The 23,177-nt window shown below is 36.2% G+C and overlaps 2 protein-coding genes across 3 annotated transcripts in view; one reads left to right on the forward strand and one right to left on the reverse strand.

Annotated features, from left to right (window-relative positions):
* LOC131681931 (uncharacterized) overlaps window positions 1-23,177 on the reverse strand; it is a 323,359-nt gene that overhangs the window by 235,593 nt on the left and 64,589 nt on the right. The gene's annotated exons all lie outside the window — the stretch shown is intronic.
* Window positions 10,560-11,738, forward strand: LOC131681935 (uncharacterized). Its single transcript, XM_058963037.1, has 2 exons — window positions 10,560-10,953; window positions 11,016-11,738. Exons 1-2 carry the CDS (start codon window positions 10,900-10,902, stop codon window positions 11,643-11,645), a joined length of 684 nt encoding a protein of 227 aa, XP_058819020.1. The 5' UTR covers window positions 10,560-10,899; the 3' UTR covers window positions 11,646-11,738.

The following is a 23,177-nucleotide window of genomic DNA, read 5'->3' on the forward strand; positions in this document are numbered from 1 at the left end:
CATCGTCGGTTCATCGGTTATCGCGATACATTTTGCGTTACTTTCCCGTTTATTGGAGTTGAAGTTGATGCGGTTAACTTTCAGTTGTTTAGTAATAAATACCTATTGAAGGACATGTTGTTGGCAGTTGAAAATCAATAGTTTATAACATTTTCTATGCACAGCGGAGAATTTTTTTTTTTTCAACTTTTCGGGAAAGTGTATTATACTAAAGGGAAAGTTGTTGGCAGTTGAAAATCAATAATTTTGGACATTTTCAATACGCAGGTCCGACGATGTGTCAAAATGGATTTTTTTTTAACTTTTCGAGTAAGTTGGTGCACAGAAGAGTCCCAGGTGCACAGTGCGGCAAAAAGGTGATCAAAATTGTTTTGACCATGAAGAAAACAAATTTTGAGCTATTGTATAATTAGTAATTTTTATCACGCAAAGACATATATTGAAAAAACTACTAAACCACTATTATTAGGCCATTCACAAATTATACTACACATTTAAGTGGTGTGGTGATTAACAGATTTTATTATAATTTTAATTTAAACTATAAGATTTTGAATTTTAAAAAGGAGAATATACATATTTCCAATGTATATTTTTTTTCTAGTTGGGAAGCTTTTAGCCCCTCCTCCGTTTCTTCTCTCCACTATGTAACAAGATGCTTCATGCTTCCTTCTTTAGCCCTCAAAAATGTAGTGTAATTTATGAACGGCCTCATAATAGAGTTTTAGTCGTTTTTGAATACAGTGAAGACCCGATGTCGAAACGCAAACACCAAGACTAATATATTTTTTCCTTTCTTTTTAATAAACCGCAGTGGTTAAAATAATCTTCTTTAGTCCCTCGACAAAGCCTCATAACCCGTTCTGATTATTTAGTAAAAATTTCCCTTAGGAGGTCTTACAGTACAGTAGTATTATTTTTGTATATTTTGCATCTCTCAGATAAGAAAGATATGCTAAAGAAGGAATTTACTCGATTTTGACTTGAACGTAGACTAGAAACCACCAAACGGTTTTGATAGTATTTGTTTTACAGATTCGTCTTGGTGAAGCTTTACCTGCGGAAATTTGTGGCTTCCATACCAAAACATTGCTTTTTTGGACACTAAATCATTCGATAACTTCTAAGTTGTAAGAGATACAAATAAACTAACATTACAAAAATTCTGTATTTTCTTATGCTGAACGAAATCTTGGAACATTTTGAAATTCTACAAAATTACCAGGAAAAGTATTTTGAAATAAGCAATTTTGTGGGGTATATCAAAGAAATCTTCACAAACGTATAACTAAATCGACAGATAGACGCATAGTCTCTTCAGGGAAATTAATACTAAAGATATTCTCAACAACTTTGCCAAAAAAAGATTTTTTTTTATTTTCATAAATGACCAAACAAAAACTTGCTTCTCAGCTTTAGAGGGATTAATCACCCAACTTATACTTTTTAAATGCAAAAAGATATAAATAAACTTTGCTGAAGACACTATAGTTAAAAAATGTTTTTCACCTTTTTGTCATTTTGGAAACACTGTGCACTGGTGGATTCTCCTGTGAATTGAAAATGTCCAAAACTGGCGATTTTCAACTGTCAACAACCTGCCTATAAAAAGCAAATATAAAAAGTTCGCGAAAAGTTGAAAAAATTTCTATTTTGACGCACCGGCGGTACATGTCCAAAACTATTGATTTTCACTTATTAATAACTTCTTCAATATAATAAACTTTCCCTAAAAGTTGAAAAAAATCCATTTTGACACATCGTCGAACCCCCTGTGTATTGAAAATGTCCAAAACTATTGATTGTCAACTGCCAATAACTTTCCCTTCAATATAAAACACTCCCGAAAAGTTGACAAAAAATTCCATTTTGACACATCGTCGAACCCCCCCCCTGTGCATAGAAAATGTCCAATACTATTGATTTTCAATTGCCAACAACATATCCTTTAATAGTTATTTATTTCTAAACAATTGAAAGTTAACCGCATCAACTTCAACTCCAATAAACGGGAAAGTAACGCAAAATGTATCGCGATAACCACCGATGAATTATCGACGATGACGATGAATCTGACGATACATTATCGTTAACGGAGTTTCCGATGACGTTGACGGGTGGTTAACGTTATCGACGATGACGATTAATTATCGATTAACAACCCTGGTGCTCACCAGTGTCACCTAGCAGGTAAAGTCAAAAATTTTCTATACATTGTCAAACAGCACTTGTCCCCCTGGAGAACTTTACCAAAAACAACGTTTTCATTAATTATCAGACTTTAGAAATATATCTATAATGTTGAGAAAGTTTCATTCTTATTAGAGACGCCTAGTAGGCAAGTTCCGAACTAATTTTGTCGCCTTAGGACAGAGCTCGACCTGTCTATGAATGTTGCCAAAGACACCACCCTTCCAAATGATCATGATCTGGAGATACAGGATGCAGAAATTGAAAGGAAAATTCGTGCTCACTAGCGTCACCTAGCGGGTAAAATCGAAATTTTTCTATACATTGTCAAACAGCACTTGTCCCCCTGAAGAACTTTACCAAAAACAGCGTTTTCCTAAATTATCAGACTTTTTAAATATAGCTATAATATTAAGAAAGTTTTATTCGCATTAGCGCCATCTAGTGGACGAGTTCTGAACTAATTTGTTCGCCGTAAGACAGAGCTCGACCTGCCTATGAATATTGACAAAGACACCATCCTTCCTAATGATCATGATCTCGAGATACATGCTTTGAAAAATAATGCTCACTAGCGCCGCCTGGCGGGTCCATTCCAGTTTAAACACCATTTTTCCATGATAATATAACTTTTGAGATACACCATAATTTACAATTTGCTGAAAGCTTCTACGCTCACTAGCGCCGCATAGTGATAGTATTTCGAACTAATCTGTTATCGTTGGGTAGTCCTCGACCTCTCGAGCAACTTTGCTGAAGACAGTACTACTCCACCTAATCACGATGTTGAGATATAGAATTATTTTAACATGTGTTGAATATTTGCATTAGCACTAGCGCCGCCTGGTGGGGCAATTGCGAGTTATAATTTCTACCATCTAGAAGCTCTGGACTTGTTTCACAAATTCCCCGAAGACACCACATTTCTAAATAATCAGAGTCTTGATATATTTGACATTGAATCCATTTGATGATAGTCGAATTTACGACGAGAAGTTCGATTTATTTACTCTTTTTTCATAGCACCTCTGGCGGCATAGTTCTCTACTAATTGGATACCCTATAACTCTAAGTTATAGGCCCAAGTGAGTACAACAACTTTGCCAAAGAAGGTATGGCGCTACATGTTGACGCGGACGAAATAATCGGCCACAGCCCCACCCGAGCAGGGTCTGACAACAAATTGAAAACTAAACTTGATGTTGTGATGTTCGGCAAATGATTACACAGGTTGTTGTCGTTTTGGTCGTTTTAACGGTTAAATGATCAAAATGGAGTGCAGCAAAACTGTCCTATGACATCAAACAGAAAACTAATTCTGCTACCAGTGAGAGTAAATTGAAAGCTCATTGAGATGTTAATTTTTTTTTGATAACAAAATATGTATTCACTTTGATGTTTCAACAAAGAAATATAAACATAGAACATTCTTCTAAGAAACAAAGATAGCAAAATGAGATCAAAATTTGATGTCATATTTAAAAAATCTAAAACTGATAGTAAAATAAGTTTTCAATTTGATGCTATTATCAAAATATGATTTCTACTTGTTGTAATTTTGATGTTCGACTTTGCTCGGGCAGTTAGTCGAAATCCCATAAGCTATGGGTATTAGACCGGCAACAATTTTGACTTTTTTTCGGAGCACTGCTAACATAGCTGGAAAATGTCATGGTTATGACCAGTCATCTGGTGACTGGTCGCATGTTTGCTCGTGACATGTACAAGTTGCGGATTGTTGCGACATGTGACACAAGCGCGTGTACTATGACACGATACATTTTCCCCGTGACATGTCATAAAATTTGTACATGTTTCAAAACAAAACTGGTTTGTCAAGCGTCGGTACATTTACTGAACTGTGACATGTATGTTCGTTTGCGAACGGTCGCGACAATAGAAAAACAGGTTTGCTTGTTATGTGACATGTCGACAATGAACCGGTATTGAAAATGGGTAAAATATTGGATACCGTACTTTGGCGGATAATTGGAAATATAGAAAATGAGATAATTGTATTTCTTTCAACATTTCACAAATAAATCTTGAGCGTTTTTTCAAAACGTCATATCTGCAATGAGTTACTCTCTGTTTATACTTTCTCTTTCGATTTTTACGGCGTCACTATAACACTTTTCACTTATTTTACAGTACAGATCGAAAGACGGTGGTTTTTACTAGCATATTATGCAAAGAGTTGAGGGATAAATGTTAAAGTGACCGAATTATTAACAGAAGAGAAAGTAAACAAAGAGAGTAACTCATTGCAGATATGACGTTTTGAAAAAACGCTCAAGAAATATTGTTTGTTATTGCGGTTTAGAGGTGTTGAAAATCAATAGTTTTAGACATTTTAAACGCACACTGGGAAGTAAATGCGTCAAAATCGAAAAATTTTCAACTTTTCACAGATAAACATTGCTTGTTATTGCTAGTTAAGAGGTGTTTAAAATCAATTGTTTTAGACATTTTAAACGCACACTAGGCAGTAAATGCGTCAAAATCGAAAAAAATTCAACTTTTCACAGATAAACATTGTTTGTTATTGCGAGTTAAGAGGTGTTGAAAATCAATAGTTTTAGACATTTTAAACGCACATTAGGAAGTAAATGCGTCAAAATCGAAAAAAATCAACTTTTCACAGATAAACATTGTTTGTTATTGCGAGTTAAGAGGTGTTGAAAATCAATAGTTTTAGACATTTTAAACGCACACTGGGAAGTAAATGCGTCAAAATCGAAAATTTTTCAACTTTTCACAGATAAACATTGTTTGTTATTGCGAGTTAAGAGGTGTTGAAAATCAATAGTATTAGACATTTTAAACGCACATTAGGAAGTAAATGCGTCAAAATCGAAAAAAATTCAACTTTTCACAGATAAACATTGTTTGTTATTGCGAGTTAAGAGGTGTTGAAAACCAATAGTTTTAGGCATTTTAAACGCACATTAGGAAGTAAATGCGTTAAAATCGAAAAAAAATCAACTTTTCACAGATAAACATTGTTTGTTATTGCGAGTTAAGAGGTGTTGAAAATAAATAGTTTTAGACATTTTAAACGCACATTAGGAAGTAAATGCGTCAAAATCGAAAAAAATTCAACTTTTCACAGATAAACATTGTTTGTTATTGCGAGTTACGAGGTGTTGAAAATCAATAATTTTAGACATTTTAAACGCACACTGGGAAGTAAATGCGTCAAAATCGAAAAATTTTCAACTTTTCACAGATAAACATTGTTTGTTATTGCGAGTTACGAGGTGTTGAAAATCAATAGTTTTAGACATTTTAAATGCACATTGGAAAGTAAATGCATCGAAATCGAACATTTTTCAACTTTTCGCAGATAAACATTGTTTGTTATTACGAGTTGTTTACTATTTTTACCTGCAACCGCCGGCGCGACGGCGCTGGGCACACCTCTAATTTTAAACGCATTTTTAAATTTCCATTTTGTCGAAATTACTTCCCGTTGTGCATTTCAAATGTTCAAAACTTTTGATTTTCAAGTCCTAATAACTCGGAAAAACAAGCAACATTCATCTGTAAAAAGTGAATTTTGCGATTTTGACGCATTTACTTTCCCATGTGCGTTTAAAATGTTCAAAACTAGTGATTTTCATATCCTAGTACAGTAGGATTCCGTTTTTGGCAACAATTTTATTTTTTGCTGTTGCCAAAACCGGAACCGTGCCAAAAATTGAACCTTATTTTTAAAGTTTGGATTTTCAATTTACGACTTCAAAAATGTTTCAAGGATTTTTAACCATGTGTGAAATGGAATTAGATGAAAGGAAAAAATAAGAAAATTCAATTTTATTCATATGTTTATCAAATTCAGTCTTCGCACAGTGATCACCTTCCATAAAAAAGTCGGTCAAAACCTCCAAAGGGATCCGAATTTGATAAAAACTGCACATTGGGGTAATTTTACGTCGCTGAATTCATGTTTGGTGTTAATTTATTATTTCTTTTTACCCGAAAATTTTGGCACCTATGGAGGTTTGCAAAATCAACATTTACGAATATAAAGTGCACTATATCTGAAAATGCATTTTCAAAAAGACATCGTAAACTATTTGGGAGCTATCAGTTTTGTATTCCTAAATACGGGCTTTCGATATGTATTGCAAATTTAGTGCCAAGTTTTGTAGTGACGTTGTATTATGCGGTGTAGCGCATTCATCTGCATTCGACTATAAAAATTGATTCCGTCTAACACTAGTTACACTGCTACCACTTGTATTATACATAAACAATACATATCTATACTTATTGTTATCATTAAATACGACACATATAGTGTAAAACATAGTTAAGGACATTATACATGCGAGCCACAACATAGCTGCTGCGCCACACACACCCCTCTCCCCTGCCTAACCATGTATCTGACATGAGCAAATATAAAAATACGTTTTTCAACACACTAACCTTGCTGGAGTGCCACGAAACTGCTACTTAAGGAAGCTAGAATATTTTCCTATACAATCAATCCGAGTTTTTGACGGAATGCCATCTGTAGCTCCTATTTTGTGCGAAAATATCGCCCCTCTTCACTTGGGGTTTCTTTTCGAAACACTTCTCGTTTTCATTGCACTTTTTCAAATGCACTTTTTTCACACACCACTGCAAAAACACTCGCGAAACTTTAATCGTTTACTAACAAAACTTCAAATTTTCTGCCAATGTGCAGATGACCAAAGAAAAATGTTCGGAAACTCTCATTTGTGCGTTTGAATTTTCACTTCAGATTTCAGTTTTTCCTAATGTAAACAAGCGAGTCGGTACCTAGCAACGTGGCTTCCGCATATCTTCACCTTAACCTTTAAATGCATAACGCTTTTTTAAAACAACATTGCGAAAAACATCACAAAATTATCACAGTAAAGTATTGAAACTGTAAGACAATTTTAACAAAATTTAAAAAAAATGATTTGGACTTTTGAGGATTAATATGACTCCCATGTTTGGAAATAAAGTCAAATGCAATGTCAATTGATACAAAAAATATCTATTGCACATTTTTAAAAGATTTATTATGTACAACAAGAATGTTGACAAAAACGGAACCCATTTGTTGCCAAAATCGGAGTGTGCCAAAATGGTAGCATGCCAACAACGGAACGTGACAAAACGGAATCTTACTGTAACTCGAAAAACAAAAAAAATTAGCGAAAAGTTGAAAAAAATTCCATTTTGACGCATTTACTTACTAATGTGTGTCTAAAAAGTCCAAAACTATCGTTTTTCAACTTCACGTAACTAGCAATAACAAAAAAAAATTTGTGTGAAGGTAGATTTTTTTCCATTATGACGCATTTACTTTCAAGTGTGCGTTTAAAATGTCTAAAACTATTGATTTTCAAATCCTCGTAACTCGCAATAACAAACAATATTTATCTGTGAAAAGTTGAAAATTTTTCGATTTTGACGCATTTACTTTCAAGTGTACGTTTAAAATGTCTAAAACTATTGATTTTCTACTCCTCGTAACTCGCAATAACAAGCAATATTTATCTGTGAAAAGTTGAAAAATGTTCGATTTTGACGCATTTATTTCCCAGTGTGCATTTAAAATGTCTAAAACAATTGATTTTCAACTCCTCGTAGCTTGCACTAACGAACAATCTTTACCTGTGAATAGATGAAAATTTTTCAATTTTGACGCACTTACTTCCCCTTGTGCGTTTAAAATGTCTAAAACGACTGATTTTCAACACCTCTTAACTCGCAATAACAAACAATATTTATCTGTGAAGAGATGAAAATTTTCAAATTTTGACGCATTTACTTCCCAGTGTGCGTTTAAAATGTCTAAAACTATTGATTTTCAACTCCTAGTAACTCGAAATAACGAAAAATATTTGTCTGCGAAAACTTGAAAATTTTTCGATTTTGACGCATTTACTTCCCAGTGTGCGTTTAAAATGTCTAAAACTATTGATTTTCAAAACCTCGTAACTCGAAATAACAAAAAATATTGACCTGTGAAAAGTTGAAAAATTTTCGATTTTGATGCATTTACTTCCCAGTGTGCGTTTAAAATGTCTAAAACTATTGATTTTTAACTCCTCGTAACTCGCTACATTTACTATCAAAAAGTTGAAAAAGTTCAAAATAATTCAATTTATATAGCGTCTACCATTCCGTTTATCTGCCACTGCACGGTACTTAAACGATCAAGAATAAGATACAGGTCAAACAAGCAAACCATAACAAAATGTTCATCTTTGTACAGGTTCGTAAACTGTGTGACTGGTATCGCCTTACGCGCGACAGGTAAATTATCCTCATGACCAGTCTCAAGACCGATGACGCATTTAAATTCCATGACATGTCACGAGACCAACCATCGAGGCTTGGAAGCTAACCTGTTTGAGACATGAGACATTTTCAGCAGAGCGTGAATGTACGGGTGGCTTGACATGTCGCGAAAAATGTACACAGGTTCCAACTATGACTGCTAATTCGAATGGTAACTGGTAATGGTAATCACATGCAAAATATGAGCTTTTTCCGCTAGCTCTAGTTTACCCACAAGAGGTTTCTAGTTTCTATAGTAATATATATATGGAAACTCGGGAATAAAAACTAAAATTCCAATAAAAAAATTAACAGTAACTCTGCATATCTCAAAACTTACGATCGAGTAACTTATTTTATAAGGAACAGCTTTGTTGAAGATCGCATATTGATTGGAGGTTCCCGTAAAATGTTATTTAACTTTGAAGACCAACCAATTTTTTTTTTGAAATTTGCTATTCCAAGCCTGTGCGAGAAAGAGAGGCAACACATAACTGTATATGAGAATATTTTTTTACTGCAAAATTGGATTAATTTGTAGTCTTCGGCAATGTTGATCCTTACACCTTAAGCTATATATCTGCAGAATTTAGGATATACAAGATGATACTGGCATGTTTAACTGAATTTATTGTTCCTATTGCCTGTTTTTCATATATTTTCACATACAAACTTCAAAATTCTTGTGAGAGAACTAGAGTTTCCGAAAAAAGCTCATATTTGACAAATGGTATGTGAAGCCAATTACCGTTTGATTCAATAGTGTTCCGAAAAAAAGTCAAAATTGGAACGATGACCTCGGAGCATATCCGGCGCTGTACATGAAATGGGTCATCGGAAAGTCAATTGAGCTAACCCTATCTAAATTATTTGCATGAACATGTTTAAATACATGCAAACATCTTTTTTCTGTAAATCACTAACAGCTAGTGGGAGATAGGATGGTTAACACACACACAGGCCCGGAATCCCGAGTGCCACAAACCATTAGATTCACTTCGTCTAGATCACAAAATGTCTGTGTGTATGTATGTGTGTGTCGAATAATGACACACAATGTTCTCTAGCTATGTAGCTGAACCGATTTGCACAAACTTAGTTTTAAAATGAACAGTATAACGCTCCCATAAGACGCTATTGAATTTTTAGTTGATCCGACTTCCGGTTCCAGAGTTACGGGTTGAGTGCGGTCACTCAGCAATTTCCCATATGAACTGGTAACACCATGATGTCCAAATAAATTCAAATGGGTTTAACATTATTTGGATTTGCGGGTCTTGATCAGTAATGAGCAACCAAAGTAGCTTTGACAACTTTAGCCACCAATGACGGCACTTGCCCCCCCCCCCCCCCCCCCAGGGAACTCTCCAAGTTCCTAAGCTATGTCGCATCTATTTTCCAGCGAACTCTTAACCGATTTATACAAACTTGATTTCAATTGAAAGATATAATACTTCCATTGACTGCTATTGAACTTCATTCTGACTTTTGGTTCCGGAGTTACAGGTTGGTTATTGCGGTCACATAGGAATTCCTCATATAAACCGGTACAATCGTAATACCTCATAGGCTAAAAATCTATTGAAATAAGCATCAAATTACTTTGATTCGCCGGCCTAGATCACTGATGGTGAATCAAAGATTCTTTGAATATATTGTCGCCTTCCGATAATTCCGGAAGTCCATGGTTCCGGATATACGCCAGAACTGAAGTCACTTCGGTGATGACCGAACCAATTTTCACTAACCTAGTCTCAAATGGAAGGTATAATATGCAGTTTGGTTTTGCACCCCCATCCCCCCACTCAACTCCTTCCTCTCACCGAGGCAAAGATAAATTGTTAAGCAAAAATGAAACATCGTTAATCTACAGTCGCGAGTTTCCTGTTTGTAAGCGGATCGCAACAACCAAAAAAAAATTAAACGCCATGAAAGCAGCTAGGATAAGAGAAATTACCCCTATATAAATGAGGTTTGCTGATGTATATAGCCTGTCCCGTATGACAGAACCGCTACCGGTCAATAAGATAACACATATTTCTGGATATAGCAGCGGACGTGGTTCAGTAGGATTTACGCCTCAATTTGAATCTCGGCCCGCCAAAACAACCATTAGCCAGCGCGATATGATGGTGCGATAACATAACTGAAATCCCGTTAACTCGTTTCGGTCAGCACAGTAGCAGCTCGACCGTACAGCGAACGATAAGAGCTTCGAGTGGACGTTATCATATATAAAAAAGCACTACCTTTGGTGACTGTCTATCATTCATTCATGAACCATTGACGTTGTGTAGATAATATATTACCGCGTGGCGTGATTTTTTTAGTTGATATTCATAAAAACAGTAAAAACCCTTCCGATAGCTATTGATAGCCCTCATAAAGATCGGTCGGATCAACATGAAAGCATCGAATGTCTTATCGTTACTAGTGGCGACACTAGTGGCGGTTAACGTAAGTTCGCCGACAGTTCATAGCAGTTAGTAAAATTACAATGTTATCATTAAACATTTCAGTTCGCACTGGCCGTTCGAGAGGACCCTCTTCAAATTTTCCCGCAGCTGAAGCGATCTAGGAAAACCATCTCCGGCTTCGCGGACATCCTCGTAACGGCCCAAAGCGAAGTTTTACTCTCGGAGGAAAGCTTCGTAAAAAATTCCATCAGCGACGAATCGGCTCTGCTGAATCAACTGGCTGGCAGTGATGTACAAGCAAGTGGTCCAGAATGTCTGGATTTTATTAGAAAAAGTGTTACCCAGCTCCTGAATCTGGCCGGCATTTCCTACACCAACTGTTTCAATGACGTTGACAATCGAATGTTCGAAGAGCTCTCGAAAATCCCCGAGCTAGCATTGACTCGCGCCGATTACGACAAATACAATCTGCTGGGAGTTTTCCGGGGAGAAAACATTTTCATTGATCCGGTTTCGATTCGGAACAAACTGACCAACAGGATGCGAGCTCCTATAAACCTACCGACAGTTACGCCCGAAACGGAAGCTGCTTTGCGTACCGTGTTTGAAAAATTAAAAACCAATTTTCACACCTGCATGAGCTCTGCCCAAACAAAGCTAGCCAGTAATCTTCAATATACTTCCCAGCAGGTAAGGGCAATTTGCGCGGCAGAGGCTTCCAAACGTATTTGAATTCTGCTCTCTGCTCGGCAACATATTGACGAAATAATCGGCTGGTTTGCAGAACGGGATCGATTGAATAAATTATTCGCTGATGTTCAAAAAGCTTTGCAACGGTTTGTGTCATGGTTTATACTATATTGCTAACATTGAGTACGGGGAACGGGGAAGGCCATTCAAGTCATCTGGAATTCTATCCCTGGTACCTTGTTTTTTCTTTAATGCGATGAAAGAAAAGCCGCCAATTACACTATCGTATCCTCAATTGATTCTTTGATAGATTATTCAGAAATGGAATTTTTTAAAAGTCCCTTAGTCCTTGTGCTGATTTTCAATGCCTGTATGCAGGAAGGTTTTCAATTGAATTAATAAGCCGTATGCTGTTTTTATTTTTACCGATGAAGCTGACGTCAAAAATACGTAGACGGACTGTTTTTCTTCATTTAATAAGGCCTCACCCTCCATTAAACCCACCTTAACCCTTATCATTTTACACGGCTAACTATCAAATATGTTACTAAATCCATTACCAATAGAGTCAAACAAAGACATGTTTTGTTGAAAATCAATAAAAAGTCGTGTGGCGCGAAAGAGTGGCCTTTACCAAGGGTCTTAGAGGGGTGATGAAATCACGATCTACTCTGTAAATCAGAATAAATCATAGAACAAGTCAGGATAGATGTTCCATTTTCAGGTACACGCTAATTTTTTGTTCAAAAGTCGCTTACTGTGTAATTTCATTTTCATTTTCATTCCGGAGGTACGAATTGAAAAGTACAGTCACATAGAAAATATAGTTATAGTTTGTAGTTTCTCGGAATTTTATGCACCGATTTTCACAAACTTAGCCTTGAATGAAAGGTACAACATTTCCATCGACTGCTACTGAATTTTGTGTGGATCCTGTGACTTCTAGTTACTAAATGACAGGGTGATGAGCACGACTACACAGAAAATCCCGATTTCAACGGATACTGTAATGAATGTATAAAGGTTTTTTTTAAATGTGCCTCAACTGCTTGGATGTGTAGTTCTAGGCCCCTAACAGTCATTCAAAGTCTTTTTGGCCACCTTAGCCATCATTGACGGGTCTAGAAGCCCCGACGGAAGTATCCAAATTTAGAATAACAATTATATCGGTTTCTCGGAAACGGCTAGATCGATTTGACCAAACTTAGTATCAAATGAAAGCTTTTATAATACCATAAACTGCTATTAATTTTTATTCTGATCCGACTTATGGACTCGGAGTTACGGGTTCTGGCGTGCGGTTACATAGAAAATTCCGATTCAAACCGATACCGCGATGCAGAAATTTGACTTGGATTCTAAGCTCGTTGAGACATTCATTCATGAAATGAACAAATTTCATATTTTCTTGCTTTGAAATATCAATGTTAAAATCTCTCGAAACAACCATCGGAATCTTTTTCCTAGCATACAGAAATGATTCACGCTTCGCGAAAAACTAGGGGCGGGTAATGTCCGGGCTAAATTTTACGCATTAAGTTCGATTCAGCGGGCTCAGCGAAATTTTCCTGGGGATCCCGTTAGTTAATCTATTCAGTAAAACAATTTTATTACTGAGTTCTCCGCATTGAATACAGGTCAATAATTTCATATGATTTCAACAACAGACAATGTACTTGTATGACAGGTGGAAGTGTTTTGAAGTGGTTTTAGTGGAGGTAACAACATAAAATCGTGTATTGGACATTTTACAATGATTCTCCTTAACCCTGCAAAACCACGGGGTTGGTAGCAGAGGGTTAAGTTGTTTGGAAGAGATGACAGTTATTATATGATAAATAAAAATATAAAATTGTTCTATAAATTGAAAAGTTATTGCCGTGTTAACCTGAAAATTTGTCATTTAATTCATATAGGAACAATCATTGAAATTATGTCAATTTATGCTTTGCAAGATTTGAAATAATTTCAAAGTGTGGTCACGACACCCCTGTTATGTCATATACATTACCAACCCATCTTTTTCCATGATGCATTCGTCCTAATAAGGACGGTTTGTAGATAACTATGGTGATACAAGACGAGAATCTTTTGAAACAATTCAAACCTTGCCGATGATTTGTTTCTGCTGCGTACACACATACGAACATTCCCCTTTCGCAGCTCATACCGAATGAGCACGCTTTGCATCAACGCAATCCCTTTTATTAACTTTTCGGTGCAGATGGAAGGCAATCCTTTCGTGCGATAAATGAAAATATGTTCGTCATTCGTTTTTGTGTAGCTTTCACTTAGTGGTAGAGTTGCCACATTCACTGATTTTCTTGGAAGGATTTGTAGAAACCTTCGGGTCTGTAGATTAATTTGAAAAATATTTTCTTATGATAATTATTTTTAAGTATACAAATTAATAAAATGAGCTTCCTAATAAAATCCTTTTGAAGTAGAATACTTCTAACGTTTCAATATGGGGTCCCGTTTCAAAAAGTCAGCTGAGAAATTTTCCCAGGTTTGAAATGCGATTATCTTCCGTTCTACTGATCGAAATCGCAATATTTTTGCACTATCTGATCGGAAATTCGTGCACGTATTTCGTATTAAATTTCGGAATTATTGCGACTACTATAAATAAATCAAAACAATGATTTTTAGAATATCCTTCGAAAACAGCGAGGAAAATGCTCAATTTGCAAGCATATCTCACGCAGAGCCGTCAAAAAGGAGCATGTAAGCATTATAATTTATTTCAGTACGCAAATTGCAAATATGGTCAGAAACAAACTGAAGTAAAGTGTAAAACATTTTTACTAGGCGCATTCAAAAAAGGTTTCAATTCTCAAACATTTTACCAAGGTGCCGTATTACATTACTCTCTGTACCCTGAGTGTTCGATAACCTCCATATTGGAAACACAATTTCAATTTTGTTCTTTATCGAAAATATGTGGTCGACCAACGAAGAGGTGGAGCTACGAAGAACACATATTGAGGACAACACAAAAAAGGACGAGCTTACATTGTGCTGTAGTCAGGTATAAAAACTCAGCATGCTGTTATTCACGATCAGTTCGTTTGCAGCATCAGCATGCAGCAGTTCGTTTGCAGTATCTCCCGCGAAATTCAAGCTGCCGTCCGTTTGCCGCTGTCAGAAGAGTTGGCCAAGCACGCCGTCTCAGGTGGTACCAAAACTGTACCATATACACCAGCTCCAAGTAAATTCCGAACACTGCCCAAACAAAAGGCCCTTTTCAGGGCATCAATTTATCGACAAAGAATCGAATTGAAATTTTGTTAATACAAGTATCAGAAAGTGGCTTGCCAAGAGCGTTGGATGGTAAGTGAGCCACTTGTGAACAATATCGTCGCTTTCAAGTAGAATGGCACAAAATAAAAAAGTTATTTGTGTGATTTGTAGACAGGTTAGTGTAATGATTCAATTTACAAAAATCGAAAATTTTCTAACGTTTCGATATAGGTGCTCCGTTTCAAAATTTTCGGCCAGAATGTCGCCTATTTTTGTACTGAATGAAAACCTTCGATTTTTGCGCTGATTGGAAATAGTTGTGACTAGTTGTGTAGAATGTACAATTACTGAAAATAACAGATTTTGTGAAAGCAGTGGTTGGTCCGTACAATTCGATTCCAAGCGAGCCAGACTAGTTTTCGTTGGAAGGTCCATCTCTGACAATAGAAATAAACTATTTTATTTTGAATTCAACTACAACTTCCTTGAAAACAGCACAAGTAAAAAACTTTTGGGAAAACGCGCAAACCTAAATTTTCCACTATAATCAGAACTAGTGCCCCCGCCGCACAGCATCATCAAGATTGATAGTAATTCAAGCCGGAAGGAAAGGGGGAAGGAGGTTGTAAGGCAATGGAAAATTTCATTTACATTTTACTGGAATATAATTGGCTGGTCCTGAAAAGAACTTGTTGGTTTGTGGTTTATTTTGGATCACAATTTAATCCCGCTCGATTTCTGATAGCTGTGAATTTTTCGCAGGGCGTTTCTGTTCGGTAGCGATGAGGCTTCTTAACGCCAACCGTGACTGGGGCACTTTTACACAGCCTTCGTTGCCAACTGCTTGCGGGGAGCATTTCCTCCGGTGGACTTACGAGCTGTCTGTTTGGTACGGGCCATGTATAGGGTTACCACATATACAGATTATTCTGCATTTTACAGATTTTTCTTGATAATTTACGACCAGGATTCTGTATATACAGATTACAGATTTTTGACTAAAATGCAGATTTTACATATTTTCAGTGTAGATATGTAGTACTCAGCGTATTAGAATTTCGAATAACACTTAAAAGTCGCCCGGTACAGTTCAGATCATAAGAAACCACTAAACCGTGGAACAAATGTGCCAAATTTTGATATCATTTGTTCTCCAGACAAAGATTAATTAATTTTTCATTGTCAAAATATTATTTTTTGGGAAGCTTCTAATTAATTTATTAATACAGATTTTCGATACAGAATTTTTTCCCGCGGTACAGATTTCCAGATTTTTTCACGAAAAATTACAGATTTTAATGTGGCAACCCTGTATGTAGCAAAAAATGCTGATCTGCTACTTCTCTGATGCTGGTAGTAGGACGACGGTCAAACGCTCGTTTTAGTGCCTTCATTCATAAAAGTTCAACAATATTTTCAAAGAATGTTGCAAATTGTCAACTTGATGATTCCAAAAATACTCCAAATAAACTATGGATGTGCAAAAGACGACAAAATCGAATAGAAATTACTTATTCCAGAGCAGAATTTACCGGTCTAAAGTGTATTCTACTTCACTCCGGTTATGTCTTTGACATTATCCACCCATCTTTTTCCATTATATATTCATTCTAAGGACGGTTTGCATGTAACTATGACACTAATCCATCTACAATTAACAGCGCTAACGGAATATAAGCACCACTAATTCTTTACAAGTATTTTGTTAGTCCTGGAAAGGACTGTTGGCAACATTAGAGACGCGTGAATTTCTTTGGCTTTGGGGTCTTCGGCTTGTTCGCTGCAGCCTTCGATGTTTTGGTGGCATTTTTAGTGGCAGTTGCTACCGCCTTTTCAGTGACTGCGTTTCTTAGCCTTTAGCTTTTTGGCCTTCTCACCGTCACCACCTCCACCAACGTTTTTCTTCTTCTCTCCGGTGGTAGCCGATTTGATTGGTTGTCCGATGCGGCTTCTAACGACCACCTAGCACGCACGTCCGTTATGCACTGCGTCCCACACACTTCTGGCTTTGAGAACAGCTGCGACACCCCTATTTATAGGTTTTATCATTAATATTGATTCTCATTTAAAGTAGTTTTTGAACTATTTAAACAAATTTTATATAGCAAACAACGTATTGGTAGCAAGCGAACGTTTTGCTTCCGATTTATGAAACCAGATTAGCAATCCGTTTAGTAGAAGGAAAACTATTAAGGTTCAAATTGTACGTAACGCTTTCGCTAATATGCACTACTATCGCTTTGTCGCTCGTTCTCGTGCCGTGCATGTAGGGTTCGTCGCGGTTGCGGTAATTACCGCAACCGCGCGGTATTCACCGCACCCGCACCGCAAGATCTGCGGTGCGGTGAGACATTTTTTCCCGCAGATGCGGTGCGGGAAAGAGCTTGCACCGCGCGGTTTTAACGCAACCGCACCGCAAAAAAATAATTGATAACTCACGTTTTCATTAAAAAGTAGATCAAAACTAGGACTTTAACCATTTGAGAAGGACGCAACTAGATTTATTTCCTTAGCAAATGCTTAGCAATGGCATTGTTAGGAAAACCCCTCTGTCAGAACGTTCGGTTTTTACTTTTCACCCCACAATAGAAACATAAAAAAACTTTGAATTGGCATAATTTCCATTGACTTGCTAATGATTGGAGAAGAAATCGAAATACAATAAATATTCGACTTATCGCTCCTCGATTTCTCACATTTAGGTTATTATTAATTGATAAACAGACTGCTATTACGAAAGAAAATCTAGCTGTGTCCGAAATAATTTGACGCTATTATTTTTACGACATATTTTGGACACTAGTTATTCTATATTTCTAAGTAAAACTTTACAAACTAATCATTTCAAACACATAAAATGCAAGATCCAAATAGAGACAAAATTATAATATCATTAAAAACAATAAATTTGTACTCTTAAATCCAATTTAAAAGTGCATCAGTTCTCCCGATTCCTGTTGGAAATCGTAGAATTATGAATCGTTTTCGATATCAATTTTTCAACTGTGAATTTTGAATAATTTAAAGGAATAAGAGATGAACTAATTATGCTGGGACTTAAACACAACTTATAGAATATAATTATCTTCACCAAACCAAACGAATCTGCAGTCAATTTTATCTTTCTAAAAAGTATGCCACAGAACTTTTTTTTGCGTACCTCCATTCAAATTTACGATAATTTTCTACCAAATTAAGTCCTAATATTTTTCAGTAAAGACTATTTTCTACTTTTTTTGAGGTAAAGTTATTCGAAGTTAGTGTTTTTATAGTGTAGGGTATTGCATTTTTTTGTAATTCTCAAAGCCCCCTTCATATTGTGGCGAGTGTGAAAGTTAGCTCAGATGCCAAATACCACATAGTTTGACTCTCGTCCACTTCAATTGAAATTTTTGCCATTGGTTCTTTGGGAAAATATTAGAAGAAAATACATTAAATGCTAGAACTTTCAAACTAGCCTTTATAAAATTACAGTGCACACATTTTTAAAGGGAGCAATCTTAGTATTTGAATGAGAATACATCTGTTTCTCGAAAAATATGGAAGTTAGAGTTTTGAGATATTTTGTCCATACAACCCTTCTATTTTTAATAGCATTTCTGCTGTATGATACAAATCATACATTTTTGCAGTTTTTCTAATGTTCAATAATTCTGTACCGGTTGAGACCGCACTCCTGATTGGATGTAATGTATACAGCAATTTTTTTTGTCAGATATGGCGTCGTTCTTATCGATGAAATAGAATGTTTTTATTTCACTGTATTGGAATATATGCGCTACTATATAGAAGTGATGGAATTTCAACTTTTTTTTTATGAAATGAATGAAAGGTGGTTTTTACTACGTAAATGCGGAAAACATCCATTTCATTTTCATATGTCAAAAACATTGAAAATATGAAAATTTAAAGAAAAAAATATGAAACTTCATTTCTTATTACATTTTTATTTCATTTTTTTCAGTTAACTGAAGGGTTGCTAAAATAAAAGTTTTCCTATTACTGCAGTAGATCGTTTTTGAATGTATAATGTTTACCTTAAAAGTAGATTTTGTTCATAAACATTACATTCTGAGGAGTCTCTTAAAGTTAAATTTCGTGTGTATAAGAATAACATTTTATTATATATGGCTATACAAATAAAAAAAATCAACATTATTTTTAAAAATACAAAAAATTTACCGCATTTACCGCATTACCGCGCGGTGCGGTGCGGTAAATAAAGTGCGGTTGCGGTAAGCGGTGCGGTTTTATTATTTTTCTGCGGTTGCGGTGCGGACAATCCATTTACCGCCCACATCCGCACCGCGACGAACCCTACGTGCATGAGCCTTTCCATTCCTTCCGGCTTCTAATGGCATAACCAAAACTAATATGCCGGCTTTCCCCCACCAACTACTCTCGTCAAGCAACCCAATACGAATAATCATAGGAACAAACATGTAGTGGACCCATATTTAAAACTTTTCATTATTTTATTGTTCGGTTGGTGCACCATATTGACGGCTATGTGCGGGATGGCCTGAAAATGTTCGCTTTACTGAGTTGTTTTCGAAAGATTTTTCAAAACACTATTTTTCAATACAACATTGGTACAAATATTTTCGACAAAATTCCGAAGAAATTGATTAAATCCATTCAGTACAACAAAAGATATAAGCGTTCAAAACCTTACATAATTTTTCATTCGAAATTTTGAAAATATTGATATATTGAAAGGTAAGTCGTTAGTCACGACAAAAGTTTTTGTAACAATAACTTTATACATGTTTTAAAATTTCATATTAATTGACATTTTTGTAATTTTATTACAGAATATAAATCTAAGTATCATTTTTTGCGATAGATATTTGGAATTTTGTTCCTATAAAAACAGTTAATTTGTGTGATTATGCCCTTTTTAAAAGTGGGCTCAAAAATGTCAAAAATCAATTGTTCATCGTTTTTAAGACACAAAAGAAACTTTTTCAGTGTATTTGGATCATGGAGAAGCTTTCATTAAAAAAGTTTTCCTAACAACAACTTTTGATATATTTTTAATATTCATTCTATTTGCAGTCGAAAATACAATTTTCTTTTTGAATATCATTCTAAACGCTATTTTAAATCAAAATGCTCTTAACAAAAGTTTTCTGAAATGTGTTATATTTTTTATTTAAAATAGAAATTGTATTTTGACTGCAAATAGTATGAATTATAAAAATATGTCAAAAGTTGTTGTTGTTCAGTCTCTACGCATCGCTCGATCGAGATAGAAGTGTTTTGTTTTCGGTCCGTTGGAAAAAGAACAGTACAGTAATTCGCGTTCAAGGTTATCTTGCCATTCTCTGCCTCTTCGAGGTTTGGACTTTTATTTTCTTTTGTGCGTGTGTTAACCGTTAGGCCACATTCCTCAACCTTTTGTTCGCAAAGTGAGGATTGAACAATAACCAGCTATATAAGCTGGACTGGTGCGTCGTGGGAAACGAGTATACAGATAAGTGAAATCTACCTTTTTGATACTTTTACGGCTTTTTTCCGCCTGCGCGGGTGCTGACCCCGTGCGTTGACGGTGTCGATGGCTCCTTCCCCGGACGGCCAAATGAAGGATCGAGTCGACTCCTAAGGCTCTCCCCCTACCCAAACAATAACCAGAGCTCTCGACCGGTCCCTTTGTGGTCTTCTTTCAGCCCAAAACAAAATCGCTGAATCTATTACAGATTTCGAAAGACCTGACGGAACGATTCTCGGCTGTGACCGAAATAAAAAAAGGTCCGCTCAGAAAGGCTCAGGGTCGTTTTAACTAACTCAAAGCAGGCAAACGATATTGCTTGCTGCGAGCACTTTACCAAGGACTATTGTGTGTATATTCCAGCTGTAAAAGTACTGTCTGAAGGCGTTGTCGCCGATGAGAGTTTGACTTGCGAGGATCTGCTGCGGTACGGGGTTGGCCGTTTTAGAGACCGCTTACTTCAGCCAGTGAAAATACTTGAGTGCAAGCATTTACACTCAGTAGTAGTTGCGGGGGATGGTTCAAAAGCGTACCCCCAATCAAACTCTTATCGGGTGACATTCGCTGGTACCGCTTTGCCAAATTACGTCCTCTTGCACAAGGTTCGTCTGCCTGTACGTCTGTTTGTACCGCGGGTCATGAATTGCACAAAGTGTAAACAATTGGGTCACACAGCCACCCATTGTAGTAATAAGGCCCGCTGTGGAAAATGCGGTGAGAATCATGTTGTTGATTCGTACAGTAAGAATGCTGAGAAGTGTCCTTACTGTGCAGAGAATCTGCATGATATCTCGGCATATCCCACGTACAAACTACGCGGGGATAAACTACAACGTTCCCTTGCGGGACGATCCGAACGTTCTTTCGCAAAAATCAACACCCTACCCCAACATTCCTTCTTCTTGATGGAAGCACCCTTAATCCTCAAACAACGTCTTCCAACTATGAAGGTCAGATTACACCGCACAGTAGGTGGATGCCGAACAAAACCTTAAAAAGTTATGTTTGCAATATCGATATTTCATATTTTCCCTAAATTTTTCATATTTTGAATAATATATATATTCAAAATTTTATTATCATTGGAAAAGAGCACGATTTTTAACAGCAGTTTAGTCGTAGCAATGTACGGACTTTTTAATGATTTTTATTTCCGAAACCACAATTTCTATAATCACTTCAAATGTATGTTACTCTTTAGATTTTGGTCTGATTTTCTCAGTTCAATTTCATAGAGAAACGTAAGAACTTGTTTTGCGGTTATAATATATTTACTATGTTTGCTGGGAACTATGACTTTTTCGTTTAATTATGTTTGAGGTGGTTAGATCAAAAATACTGTTTTCACTAATGCATTCTTTACAATCAAGCGAAAAATTTCGGAACGCTCACTTATTATGCATTCTATGGGAAATTACCTCTTCTTTTCGAATTTCATGGCCTCGTACTGCGCATAGGTGCGCAAACGGGTTTAATGAGATTTTAAAGTTTTGTTACTGATATGGAGGCTCATGGTATTTCGTGCTAGATAATTGGACAATCTACAGTAAACCAACACTTTATACAATGAATTTAAAGTAGTGTTCTTAATATTTTATGATATTGTTGATATTGATGAACAATAACGGAAAATCTATCATAAAAATGGGATCAAAGTCATAAGAAAGGTTTGATGACACTGTAGGGAAAAATGCATCTGATATTTTATCACCGTTGACAACAAAAACGAGCTCAGCAGCCCAAAATTAGCTTAATATGTGATTTTCAGCTAAAATAGGTAACATTTTAGGTATTCTCCGAATATTGTTCGAAGATCCGTCACCTGGCACCGTATGGGAATACTATAGCGTACTTGATAAGTCCATTTCACTGTATGCAGCTTACCTGAGTTCGAACTCGCACCACCGCATGTAGTGTGTTTGGTCGTTTGCCACAATCGGGCAGATTGGCCAGAAAAACAATTAACCTTACTCAGTTCATTTTGCGTTTTTGACGATATTTGGGCATCGGCAACGACCCGTGGTTGTAGAAATCTGGAATCGTCTTTGTTCTCCGCATATTTTGAATTCCTCTTTCATTAAATAATTTGAACACGGTTGACTGAATTGGCTCAAATTTTGAAAAAAAATGTCAGGGTGGCATGGTTCCGTAATGCTGGAAATCTTTTTTGATCATCCTACTATTACAGCTATTTATACCTGTTCAATTATATGGGCCCCTAGCTCAAGAGTGACCAGGGGCCCCGCTTAGGCTTAAGACGGCCCTGAATGAAAGAGGAAATTAGTATCCTGAAGTTTAAGAGAAACCGATTTTTTTCTGATAAAGTTTCTCAACCAAATATCAATTTTATGTTGAGCTGAGCTTATTATTTAAAATTGCCCTAGCAGTTTAAATGATACGATTTTTGAAAGTGAGCATAAGCCTGAATGTTTGCAAAACCATCGATTTCTCAATCCATTAAGGTTCTACGGAGAACGCCTCAAAAAGCGGTCATCTTGGAAAACGAAAAAAGTAGTTTTTTCGCACACCGTTGAAAAAATCTTCATGAAAATGAATCAATGCACTCGGGGCATTGGTAGAGAACTATTGATTGATTTTCGTGAAGATTTTTCCGACGCTGTAAGAAAAAACTGATTTTTACGTTTTCCAAGATGGCCAGTTTCCAAACTTTCTCAGTAGAACCTTAAGACCCTGCGCCATAAGGTTCACTGCTAGTTAGAGTATAGCAAGCTGATACATACTTCAATTCTTGAAGCTGATCCGGAAGTTACAAGGCTTACAGCAAACAAAGCAGATTGACCAAAGTCATTGTGTACTAAGAGAATTAAGATGAATTGTGT

The sequence above is a fragment of the Topomyia yanbarensis genome, chromosome 2, assembly GCF_030247195.1.
Source record: "Topomyia yanbarensis strain Yona2022 chromosome 2, ASM3024719v1, whole genome shotgun sequence".
Lineage (NCBI taxonomy): Eukaryota > Metazoa > Arthropoda > Insecta > Diptera > Culicidae > Topomyia > Topomyia yanbarensis.